The sequence below is a fragment of the Haplochromis burtoni genome, unplaced genomic scaffold (assembly GCF_018398535.1).
Source record: "Haplochromis burtoni strain Fernald_Lab_line unplaced genomic scaffold, NCSU_Asbu1 Contig_415, whole genome shotgun sequence".
Lineage (NCBI taxonomy): Eukaryota > Metazoa > Chordata > Actinopteri > Cichliformes > Cichlidae > Haplochromis > Haplochromis burtoni.
The window spans coordinates 35317-47555 of NW_024582776.1; the positions used below are offsets into that span (position 1 = coordinate 35317).

Consider the following 12239-nt stretch of genomic DNA (forward strand, 5'->3'; position numbering starts at 1 on the left):
TTGGATGAAGGAAGAAGTGGACGAGGCTGGACCTCTGCCTGCAAAGGAGGGACAAAAAGGAGCTACTGCTGAACTAGCATCGCCGTCATCACATCCCTGTCTCACACAGTTGCCCAGTGCCCTGCCTCCCCCAAACGTCCTTCCGGTGTTGACCCTGAGGGTGGGATGGTGTGGGGGCCGGGAGGAGAAACAGGAAGGGTGAAGGGAGGATTTATGGAATTCTATTACGACAGACAGAGGGAGGTGTCACTATGTGACACTAACTATGTCTAACTACACTAACTAACTATGTCCTTAAAAACGACAGGAAAAAAAATTAAGGAAGATGTGATATTTATGAAGTGCAGTGTGTGCCACTCTGGAAGCAAGAGCCATGTATTTGCCTTTGACAGTGTATTGAGTTTCATTTGCTTGTAGTACTATTCTCTCTGTGTTATAAGTACTTTCATGAAGGTTTTACATGAACAGTACTGTGCAAAAGTCTTGAGCCACATCACATAACCTCTGCCAAGGAGGTTATGTTGGTGTTAGTGTTTGCATCTGTGCCTGATATTGTGTCTTATTGTCTGTAAATAGGATAACTTGAATGAATTCTGATACAAAAATTAAAAAAAAAAAAAAACCTTGTGGGGGTGTAGTGTGGGCTCATGTGACCAATCCATTTAATTTCACCCAACATCCACAGAGGTCTTCAAGGTCAGTGTCATGATTTGTTGGTCAAAAATTGACAAAAAGCCTTATAACTTAGAAACTAGGACTCTTAAAAGTGTACTGTGTATTGTCAATCAATCAATCAATCAATCAACTTTTATTCGCCACATGCAGTAAACTGCAGTGAAATGAACCCGCCCCCCGACCTTACACACACAACACAGACATCACATGGGGATACAAGTCAGAGAATGGTTGCTTTACAGAAAAAAACACTGAAATGTACACTACAATGGGAAAGTACAAGAGGAAAAAAGAGACCTCTACTCATGCTGGGCTGCAGGAGGACAGCATGAGAACAGGAAACAAAAAACACTCCTCTGCACAAAAAAGCACATAAATGTCCACAGTACAACATTATAGAGCACGTGACCAGCAACAGGGTTGGCTAGGGGAAAGGAGTAATCCCAGGCAACACAGCAGCCATCCTGCCACTGCGCCGACTCACCAGTGCGGGCCCAGACCCGCCTCCTGTTCCCAGGAGGCAACAAGCATCGAAAGCGTTGGAAGGGGAGGGGGGATGTGTGAGTGCTTATCAGTTAAGTGTATGTGTGTGCGTGTCCATAGTTCAGCTGAGGCAGTGTCCTGCACCCTATCAGGCTAAGTAAACAGTTTTCCAGCCAACCCAGGCGGCCTTGCATGGGATGGGAAGAATAGTCATCAAACAGACGTTATCAGGGAGTTTTTGTTCGGCTCCAGCCTTGGGCCGTGCAGCTGGCGACGTGGTGTTCGCATGTTGATGTCGTTGATTTTTCTGTTATGCGAGCAGCTTAGGAGAATTTCAAAGCTGATCTTTAACACTCCGACACTGGTCTCTCAATTTTCCGTTGTAGTATGATGTATCCCATCCCGTTGATGTATCCCATCATACGCTCAATGGTGTTATTTTGAGTCTTCACGGCAGCTGTAAGCGTCTCCAAGGTGTTAACCATGCTGCGTTCATTGTGAGAGGTTGCGCCTCGTCCCATCGCTTCAATCCCAGCGGGCAGCCTTGGGGGGGTTTGAACAGCCGGTTCCGCTCTCTTAATTCTCCGATAAGCCAGGGCCAAGCCAGCTCCGATCAGCAAGAACCCTGTTATCATGGTTCCGAATAGGTAGATATCTTCAGCGTCCTCGATCGACAGTCCCGCCAGGCACATGATCCTCCAGTTCTGCCACCCGTCCATCGTGTATCCGGCAGGGAAAGTCCCTCCAGGGCACTCGGGCTCTCCCGAGCCCAGACTTCTCGTTGAGAAAAGGGTGTCAATAGCATTCAGAGACCAGTTGATCAAATCCATAATTCTCTTTTAGGTTTTAGAGAACGACAGTGAGAGACTGTTCCAGGGAAAGTAATACACACGAGACAAGACAAGGACACAAGAGGCTAAGCAGGGAAGATAAGGGGAAGGAGGAGAGGAGAAAAGTGCGACCGCCTTCGCCAAGAGCCAAACGAGAACAGTCACAATACATTGTAGAAAGTAGTGTATAAAGATATGTCACATTTGACCTCTGACCTCTTCGTCAATAGACTGATCTGAAGGTGCTAGTAATGCCATATAAAGCTATTTAAAACCATGTTTCTTGCTGCCAGTTTGACAGCATATAGACATATGGGAACAATTTATTTAATTAAAAATGAATTGAGAACATTTCTTATTTCCTTCTAACTGTCCCATCTTACTCTTGTTTTGTTTTTTCAGTACATTTCCTGAAAAGTCCTCCATTTCTATGATCATCGATGTGAACCTGATCTCACTACTTGGGGCTAGGGTTAGGTAAATGAACAGAAAACAAAGCGCAGCCTTACAGTAATAAGATTTATTTTTTTCATTTACATCATACTGGATATTATTCTTTGGTCCACAAGGTGCACCAACTTCAGCAAGTTATCTGTCACTGCAATTGACAGCATTAACCCTTCAATGCCTAGAAGAAGAAAAACTGAACGTCCTTCACATGATCCAAAGTGGGCCCTTCAAAAAGTCCAGAACCTGGAACTGTTTGTATACTTAATAATATATTGCTGAGCTTCTCTAAGTTACAGTAGCTTGTGTTAGTATGTGTACACAAAGATTATAAAAACACAGAATAAAATTGTAAGAAGTCATCAGTTGATGCAGTTTAAGGACACTTGTTCTTCTGTGCAGTCTCACCTGGAGCTCACGTTTGTAGTTCATGCCATCGTGACAAAAGATTGTTAAATTAATAGTTAAAAGACGTCCATGAATGCACCGCTAACTGCTCTTCAAACTGCTCTTATAAAATTAACGTGCATTTTGATTATGAACCACTTTTACAAAACCAAAAGCTTCACTGTCTTTAGTGATTTATATGTCTAAAAAAACGGGTTCATTTTGTAACTGAGAGAGCGGCTCAGTGGCGCTGAATTATATTTCCAATAGAAACACAATTTCATATGTTGTAGTAACAACACACTGCCACAAGATGGCAGCCTAGGCCTACTTTACCAAGTGACAGAGCCTTGAAAGAGTGACAGTGACACTTTTTATGAACTCATCTGTAATGTGTCACCTTTTCTGTAGAACGAAGAAGTGCTTCCCTTCTTTTAAAATAAATACAGGCTTACAAAGATCCTCTAAACATGTTTCTGAAATAATCCTAAACACAATCATTAATTCAAAAATGCAAGAAACAATTTATCTAATCACTCTTCTTCACTTAATTACTGAACTTATTAAAAAAATAAACAAAGACTTTTTCTTTTTCTTTTAAAGAGACATTTCTGCTGTGACTTCACTGTGGTTTGTATGTGCAGGCAGGAGTGTGAAATCTCAGAACAGCAGAGGATTGTCGAGCACGGCCACTCCTGCTGCGACGCCCCCGTCTGAGTGTTCTGAGCTCTTGGTCCTCAGCAGATGGCCCACACACTCATTTGTCACCATGTCTTTACCCTGCCTGTAAGAAAACAAAGAAAAGGCTAAAATTAGAAACAACCACTACACTGGGAATCTGCAAATACTTCTAAAAAAACAGACACAAACAAAATGCATTTAATATCAATGCAGTAGTGGTCACATACCTTACATATGCTCCAAACACTCCCAGTTCACTGAGACAGTTGCTTATTTTCAGGGGGCTGCCTTGTCTCATCAGATAGTTCCTTACAGGGGTTGGATGGATTTTATCCATCAGAATATAGGCTGTACGCTCGGTACTCTCCTTCACTTGTTCCAGGACCTGGCAGATCTCTGATCCATAAATGTTGTTACCTAGAAAAACAATTCTACACTTAAGTATAGATAAAATGGACATGGCTAGATAGGAATTATTTCACATTAGCAGATGAGCAAACTTTTGTAAAACACGTTTTAAAATTAGTGAAGAGAAAGTTCAGTTTTACCCAGTGAACCACACCTGGCTACACCCGGCCAGTCTGACAGGCAAATGGAGAGATCTTTATTTGGCTGGGTTTTTTCCTACTTATGTTGGATAATGCTAGCCTGCTTGCTAGTACAAGCAAGTTGCTACATATTTAGAATAAAGAAATATTAAACAAATACTGCCTCAAGTAGTCTTTCTTTCAGATGCTCCCTTTAGGGGTTGCCACAGCGGATCATCTGCCCCTTTGTCATGCTATCCCTAACATCCTCCTCTGTCACACCAACCCTGTGCATGTCCTCCTTCACCACACCCATCAATCTCTTTGGTTTTTCGCTTCCTCCTGCCTGGCAGCTCCATCTTCAGCTCTGCTACCTTCAGCCCAGCCTCCTGTCTTTTTGTCAATGCCATTGTCACCAAACCATACATCATAGCAGGCCTCACTGCCATCTTGTAATCCTTCCCTTTCACTTTTGCTGCTATCCTTCTGTCACAAATCCCCTCTGACACTTGTCTCCACCCACTCCACCCTGCCTGCACCCAACTCTTTACTTCTCTTGTGTGCTGTCTGTTGCTGTGGATAGTTGACCCCAAGTATTAAATCTCATCTACCTTCACTATCTCTACTTCTTCTATCTCCACCATTATACCTGCCTCCCTCTGACTCACATGTATTCTGTCTCGCGTCAGCTGACTTTCCTTCACCTTCTCTCCAGAGAATCTGTTGTGCTCTTTTCAGCACGAAGCCACACTCCTGCTCACTGATCGTCACCTCTCATTTTCACCTAGTCTCAGCAACTTTGTCCCATAGCTTCTTGATTTATCCTTCTGTAGTTACTACAACTTTGCACATCTGTCTTGTTCTTGAAAATCAGCAGCAACACACCTCTCCATTCCTCGGGCATCCTCTCAGTCTCTGTTAAACGGTCTGGTCAGATTGCCCTCTCATCTAACTCCCCTCCTCCATCCTCCTCTCTCTTTCATCTTCTACATTCATCAGCTCCTCAAAGTTCTCCTTCCAGTTCATGTGTAAAATTACTGCTAAAATAGCTCATATGAACCCTGATACTGACCAAAGTATTTATCAAAACAAATGCTCTGATATTACAAAGAAAACTAATGATTGCTTTTTACAGTATTAGCCCAGAGTGATGTAAGGCAGGGTGGTTAGTCAGCCATAACCTGCTGACAACTTGTATCTGGTAGCTTTTTCACATCCTGATCAATGTTGTTGTCAAGTGTGTCTCATACACACTATTATCTCAGTCACAGTACAGCATGCATGAATCACAGTAGATACACAGTAATGCAAAACAGCAGGCAGTCATGTATGTGTCGTCACTGTTTTGACTGAGGCTAGCTCATACGTGGAATGAAGCAAATACTGCACGTGTGTGCAGATCCATGCACTGCTTAAACTTCCCGAGTTTAACAAATGGTGAGCAGCAAACACAAGTTCCATCATTTGCTTCTGGTGTTAACATCAAGTGTGCTTTATTAAAAAGTTCAGTTTACCTCCTCCTTCTCGCTGAGGCTTCAAGACAAACCGCTCTGGTGCTGCCAAGGCCATTGACACTGTTTTGTCCCCCTCTGGACCCTGTAGACGAGCACAACCACAGAGAAATAAATGAGAGGAATAAAATGTGAATGATATTGCTTACACTGAACATCAACACCCAGGTGAGGATTATCTAATGCCAAACTTTCCAAACAATGAAAAAACCGTGCCCTTTGTCTCACCATGTCTAGAGTGTAGAGGCCAGCAAACGTAGCTCGGATCTGCTGCACAGCTTGAGGCTGGTCCGGGAAGAACCTCTCCAGGACTCCAGGTCTGGCGAGCACTTGCTGAACCTTCTTGGTACCAGCCAGGTGAGAGCTGATATCTGGACACTTCACAGCTCGAGAGCGCTCCATGAGGAGACGAGCATCCCAGCTCTGCAATGGAAAACAGACAATGAATTCTCTGCTTGTCTTTTTATCATTAGATGATTTTCCAGCATAAAACAGCCTCTATCATTTCACTAACTCTTGGAATCTTATTTCACTGCTGCTAATAACGTTTTACACACTGTCGCAGGTTTTTTTTAGCTTCATTCGTACAAACTTTCTCGTGGTTGAGATTCCTGACAAAACAGCCAGCACACCGACCAGCAGAGCGTGACAATAGTTGGTTTATATTATGCTGAGATTTGACAGAGACAGAAGAATGAAGGAGAACAACACAGAGTCACGCTATCAACAGTAGATTCAGCAGTTTGGCTTAAATTTGCAAACTGTTTTAACTTGTTATGTCCAATTAAGTGTTGGTTCCATGGTGCTCGCCAGTTTTCCTTCACTTCCTGTTCCTGCCAGCAGAATTAACACACAGCTGCACGTATCTACACACAATGTTGCAGAGAACATTGTGGCTCAAGAGTTGGCAGTTTGTCTTGTAATCGGAAGGTTGCCGGTTCGAGCCCCGGCACCAACAGTCTCGGTCGCCTACTGGTTGCCTACCGCCTACTGGTGGTGGTCAGAGGGCCCCATTCAGACTGACAAGGCGACAGGTCTGTTGTCACTTATATCAGCCAATCAGGGCTAGACTTGGTGTTGCTAGGCAGGGAAAGAAATAAACTGGATAATAATGACGTTCCAGTTTCTCATGAATACGAATCATTTTAAGTAAGTCTGCATGTTGCATGTTTCTAACTAAACTCTAATGTAATCTTCTATTCTGTGTGCAAATCAAAAGTTGGACCTGTTCAGAAGTGTAGTTGTCAGGCATGTAACCATTCCTGAAATACACCACGGCGACCTCTTTGCCATGCCTGAAGTGAAAGCGACATAAAAGACACATTAAGGACCACTGCTATGCATAACACATAGTTTTTGTTTGAGAATAATACACTTAAATAATGTGTCAGGGCATTGTGAGCTGACAGAAATCGACTTACACAAAAAGCCTCTTGTCCTGATCAAGGGAGCCTGCTTTAAAGACATCTTCAAACCGCAGTCTTATTACGTGAATGTTTCTGAAACACGGCATGTTGGTGAAAAGCACAACTCTTCAAATGCTTTAAGATAATGTTTTAACTTCCACACAAAGAAAACATGCAGGTATGAGAGCTCTAACCCTTCACATGTAACACCTACCTCTTCCAAAGTTCATACTCAACGAATCGCTGATCAAAGATATTTCTCTGGACGTCTTCCACAAAGAACGCGACGACTGCTCTGCAACGACAACAACTGCATCTCAAAATTTCTGGACTTTTAGTTCTCACGGTTTTGATTTTAACTGAAATGATTTGCTTTTTGGTGCCCCATACTACCAAAACTGTCACTGGCCTTTGTTGTCCTGAAGAAATGTTTGTAATAATATGATGCACGGAGCAACCACACCAGCAGAAGCAGTGTTTGAATGTACAGCTCCACTGGCAAGATGTTTTATTCTGGATGTACTAATTAATTCATCATGTATGGTGACATAATTAGACCAAGTGAATAAAGCAAAGAGCGATCAACAGCATGTCTGGCATGTACTCGATGGATGTACTTCATTCTTACTTCTCTGATCCATAGAGCTCCCAGGCTTTGGCAATAGCCCTGGCCAGACCAGCTGCAGGATTATTATCCAGGATACGCTCGCTCTCCTCCAGCCTGCCGGCCATCTTCAGGATATGTCTGTCAAGCAAGATTGTAAGCACTCTCAGCAAACCTAATCACAGCACATTATCATTATTATCATCATTATTTCCTGACCATGCCTCGAACAATCCAGTCTCACTCTAAGTCGCCTGTGACGCCTTAAGATGAGCATTTTCGCTGCCATCATCTTGCCACCTTGAAACTGATAAACTGAGGGAAACTGTACAGCCATAGGCTAGCAACTTGTCGATCAATCCTGCCTTATATAGTCTATATTAAATTAACTTTATATTGTATTTAATAAGACATGACATTAATGAGCCTATAAACTCATAACAGGGGCATTTTCATGTAGACGTCTATACAAAGGAATATCTTTCACAACCACAAGAGGCTCTTGGCCATTGAAAAGAATGCAGATTAAAAGAACTTCTGCAGTGGCTTCATTTTTCAGACACAAAAGCTATGTCTATCTTTTATACAGGGTGGGCCATTTATATGATACACCGTAATAACATGGGAATGGTTGGTGATATTAAAGTCCTGTTTGTGGCACATTAGTATATGTGAGGGGGCAAACTCCTCAAGATGGGTGGTGACCATGGTGGCCATTTAGAAGTCGGCCATCTTGGATACAACTTTTGTTTTTTCAATAGGAAGAGGGCCATGTGACACATCAAACTTATTGGTAATGTCACAAGAAAAACAATGGTGTGCTTGGTTTCAACGTAACTTTATTCTTTCATGAGTTATTTACAAGTTTCTGACCACTTATAAAATGTGTTCAATGTGCTGCCCATTGTGTTGGATTGTCAATGCAACCCTCTTCTCCCACTCTTCACACACTGATAGCAACACCGCAGGAGAAATGCCAGCACAGGCATCCAGTATCCGTAGTTTCAGGTGCTGCACATCTCGTATCTTCACACCATAGACAATTGCCTTCAGATGACCCCAAAGATAAAAGTCTAAGGGGGTCAGATCGGGAGACCTTGGGGGCCATTCAACTGGCCCACGACGACCAATCCACTTTCCAGGAAACTGTTCATCTAGGAATGCTCGGACCTGGCACCCATAATGTGGTGGTGCACCATCTTGCTGGAAAAACTCAGGGAACGTGCCAGCTTCAGTGCATAAAGAGGGAAACACATCATCATGTAGCAATTTCAAATATCCAGTGGCCTTGAGGTTTCCATTGATGAAGAATGGACCCACTATCGTTGTACCCCATATACCACACCAAACCATCACTTTTGTTGTTCCAACAGTCTTGGAGGGATCCATCCAATGTGGGTTAGTGTCAGACCAATAGCGGTGGTTTTGTTTGTTAACTTCACCATTCACATAAAAGTTTGCCTCATCACTGAACAAAATCTTCTGCGTGAACTGAGGGTCCTGTTCCAATTTTTGTTTTGCCCATTCTGCAAATTCTGTGCTGCAGTAGCTGGAGTTTGTAAGGGTGCCATTTGTGAGTAGCTAATATCCGCTGAAGGGATGTTCGACTAATGCCACTCTCCAGTGACATGCGGCGAGTGCTACGCTGTGGGCTCTTGCTGAATGAAGCTAGGACAGCCACTGATGTTTCTTCATTAGTGACAGTTTTCTTGCGTCCACATTTTGGCAAATCCAACACTGAACCAGTTTCACGAAACTTAGCAAGCAGTTTGCTAACTGTAGCATGGGAGATGGGTGGTCTCGTAGGGTGTCTTGCATTGAAATCTGCTGCAATGACCCGGTTACTGCGTTCACCAGATATCAACACAATTTCGATCCGCTCCTCACGTGTTAACCTCTTCGACATGTCAATGGCTGTGAACAAAGAGAAACTTGTAAATAACTCATGAAAGAATAAAGTTACGTTGAAACCAAGCACACCATTGTTTTTCTTGTGACATTACCAATAAGTTTGATGTGTCACATGGCCCTCTTCCTATTGAAAAAACAAAAGTTGTATCCAAGATGGCCGACTTCTAAATGGCCACCATGGTCACCACCCATCTTGAGGAGTTTGCCCCCTCACATATACTAATGTGCCACAAACAGGACTTTAATATCACCAACCATTCCCATTTATTACGGTGTATCCATATAAATGGCCCACCCTGTAGATTGTTTATAGCTGTAATAAATCCCAAACCTACTGACAGCAAAGCAAAGAGATTGGTGTCAACTGTAGGGGTAATAAAGGAATGTGGGGTTTTTATTTATCTTTTTTTTAAAATAAGGGTAAAGCAGCTGTGTGAAACGGTGGCTATAAAGATGACAGTAAATATATTTGAAGGTCTTGGCCAACATGATCACTCTTACTGCTGAGTTTTAGTGGCTAACCTACAGAATATGGGTGACACATAAATGACCTGCTTACCTGTGTACATCTGGCGTGCGCGATGAAAGGCCTCCGACACCGGCAGCAATGGTGTTGATCTCTATCTGCTTTAGCGATGGCGTGTCATTCTCTCTCTGGTCCAGCATGTAGTCAGACCGATTGAGACCCAACACAATGGACTGTAACAAAGGCAAAGAATCCCAGCTGCAGCATTTGGTCACTTTATAATCCATTAATAGATTTTTATGGTCCCAGCTACACTGTTGTAAGAACCTAATGGTTTTCTTCATTCTATGCAACAGCAGATCTAAAGATGTCACAGAGTTTTAGAAAATTGTGAAGAACTTTGTCAAGCAATAAAGCAAAACAGCTGATAATTGAAACAAGATTTTAGTTTTAGCCAAAATATAGCTTTTGCCTCTCACCCCTCTCCTCCCTGTCGTTCCCTGTCTTTCTTCATAAGAAATCTCTCAGGATTTAATGGCTAGCATACGAAGCCCAAAAAGAAAAGAGTCTGCATCATCGTTCCATTTCCAACTTTTTAAAAAATTCCCTCCAAAAATGGCCCCAAAAGAAGCCAGATAGAAAGGTTTTCATGGTGAAAATACATAGTGGTGAAGGTAACCCAAAACAGCCAACACCCCAAAGGAACAGATAGGCTGAAAAATCATTCCTGTAAACGTTTACACAACCTCACACCTGCAGTGATGACCCAAGATGTTCATTCTACAAATACTCTATTTGAAATCCAATCTTCCTTAACTAGAAACTGTTTGATTTTTTATACACTCTTTCTTTTCACTACTTTTGAATCCTTATTGAGTGCAAGCAACAGCTTTGTTGGATTTAGCAACACACCAAGGCCTTAGAGCCCAAACAGCTCAAGTACAATGATGATGGGAAATGGAACGGTAATTATGCAGCACTTTGCTCTAACTGAAAGGTGCATTTTACTGCAAACCCTATTCACCCAACCACACAAAAGCATCCAAACTGCCTTGTCTAACTTCGCACACACTGGATGCACTGGGGGAAACTCAGGGTTCATCATCTTGCCTAAGAAAACTGGAATCTGGACAAACTGGGTAATCAATCCGCCAAACTTCCAACTGGCAGACTCTGCCTCCTGAGCTCCCCCTAACACCAGTGTCATCGGGGCTGTGCTGACGTACCTGTGACCTGCCTTCTTTAAGGATCTGTTGGTGGATTTTGAACAACCTTGCAGTGAAATCATCCACAGCGATGGTACTGTAAACAGACACTTTGTTCAAATCTTGTCAGCAGGTTTTTCATCACAGTGTATTCATTTTGAATTAAACTAACGGGTCATTTGAAGACAGACTTCAGAGACTGTGACAATAATGAGTTTTTTTCTTCCAAACCACATACATGAGGTCATAATGCATCCTACCTAGCCAAAGCTTCTTGTAGGAAGTCTGCATCCTGACTAATCTTGTCCACCAGGGTGTTGTAGTGTGTTTGCACTGCCAGAGCCTGGGAGAATACAGCTTTGGGTACAGGTGTGGGGAACAGTGTGAATGGAGCAAAGGAGACCACCTGAAAAACAAGATGTAAAATGTGAGAAAAGAGTGCTGACCAGGGGAAACAAAACAAAACAAACAAAACTGTTGGACAAACATTGGAGATGGCTTGTGGACTCAAAACACGGGCTTAATAAAGATCTCTCTGAAATCCTCTGCCCTAAGGCAGAACAAATTCCTAACATGACTTCACATTCAACACGGCCTTTTCATCAGCAACGGTTTAACATTCCACTGGTATGTGATCTTTGTTGTTGAGGCTTATTACCTAACATATGAATTCTGTTAAAGATGCTGAAAAAAATGTTTACTTCCTTTTTTTTTTTTAGTTTAAGCATTTATTTAAAGTGTAACTACTTCACTACTTTGCTCATGGCCCAAGGGTGTAGATTTGGCATGGACGGAGGGGACATGTCCCCACCAATAATTTGATCTCTTCGAGTAAAGAAAAACTAACCCGATAGAAAAAAAAAAAACATCTGTCAACGTCTCATTCACCTAGCGGTGCAGAAAGAGTTAAATTAGTTCTCTCCTGGAGTCCTACCTCATGTGACAAATATGGCCAATGTGATTGGCTGAGCCTTTCAGGGAGCTCTGTTTAGTTTCAGCAGCGGCAAACCTGCGCTGCGAGGAGGAGAGGAGGATGGCAGCGCAAAGGAAGAACCTGGATATAAGAAATTGTTTTTCAAACAAACCTGTAAGTCACTTAAAGTCAA

The 12239-nt window shown here is 42.7% G+C and overlaps 1 protein-coding gene across 1 annotated transcript in view; it reads right to left on the reverse strand.

The window, feature by feature from the left end:
* Positions 1-2499: 2499 nt before the first annotated feature.
* Positions 2500-12239, reverse strand: part of gss (glutathione synthetase) — a gene marked incomplete in the record, with an annotated part of 12840 nt that continues 3100 nt past the window's right edge. Inside the window, 11 exon segments of the mRNA XM_042213080.1 lie at positions 2500-3606; positions 3731-3920; positions 5545-5626; positions 5770-5964; positions 6767-6836; positions 6963-7040; positions 7162-7242; positions 7576-7692; positions 10022-10161; positions 11155-11230; positions 11394-11539. Of these exon segments, the coding sequence (XP_042069014.1) occupies positions 3483-3606; positions 3731-3920; positions 5545-5626; positions 5770-5964; positions 6767-6836; positions 6963-7040; positions 7162-7242; positions 7576-7692; positions 10022-10161; positions 11155-11230; positions 11394-11539 (1299 nt within the window).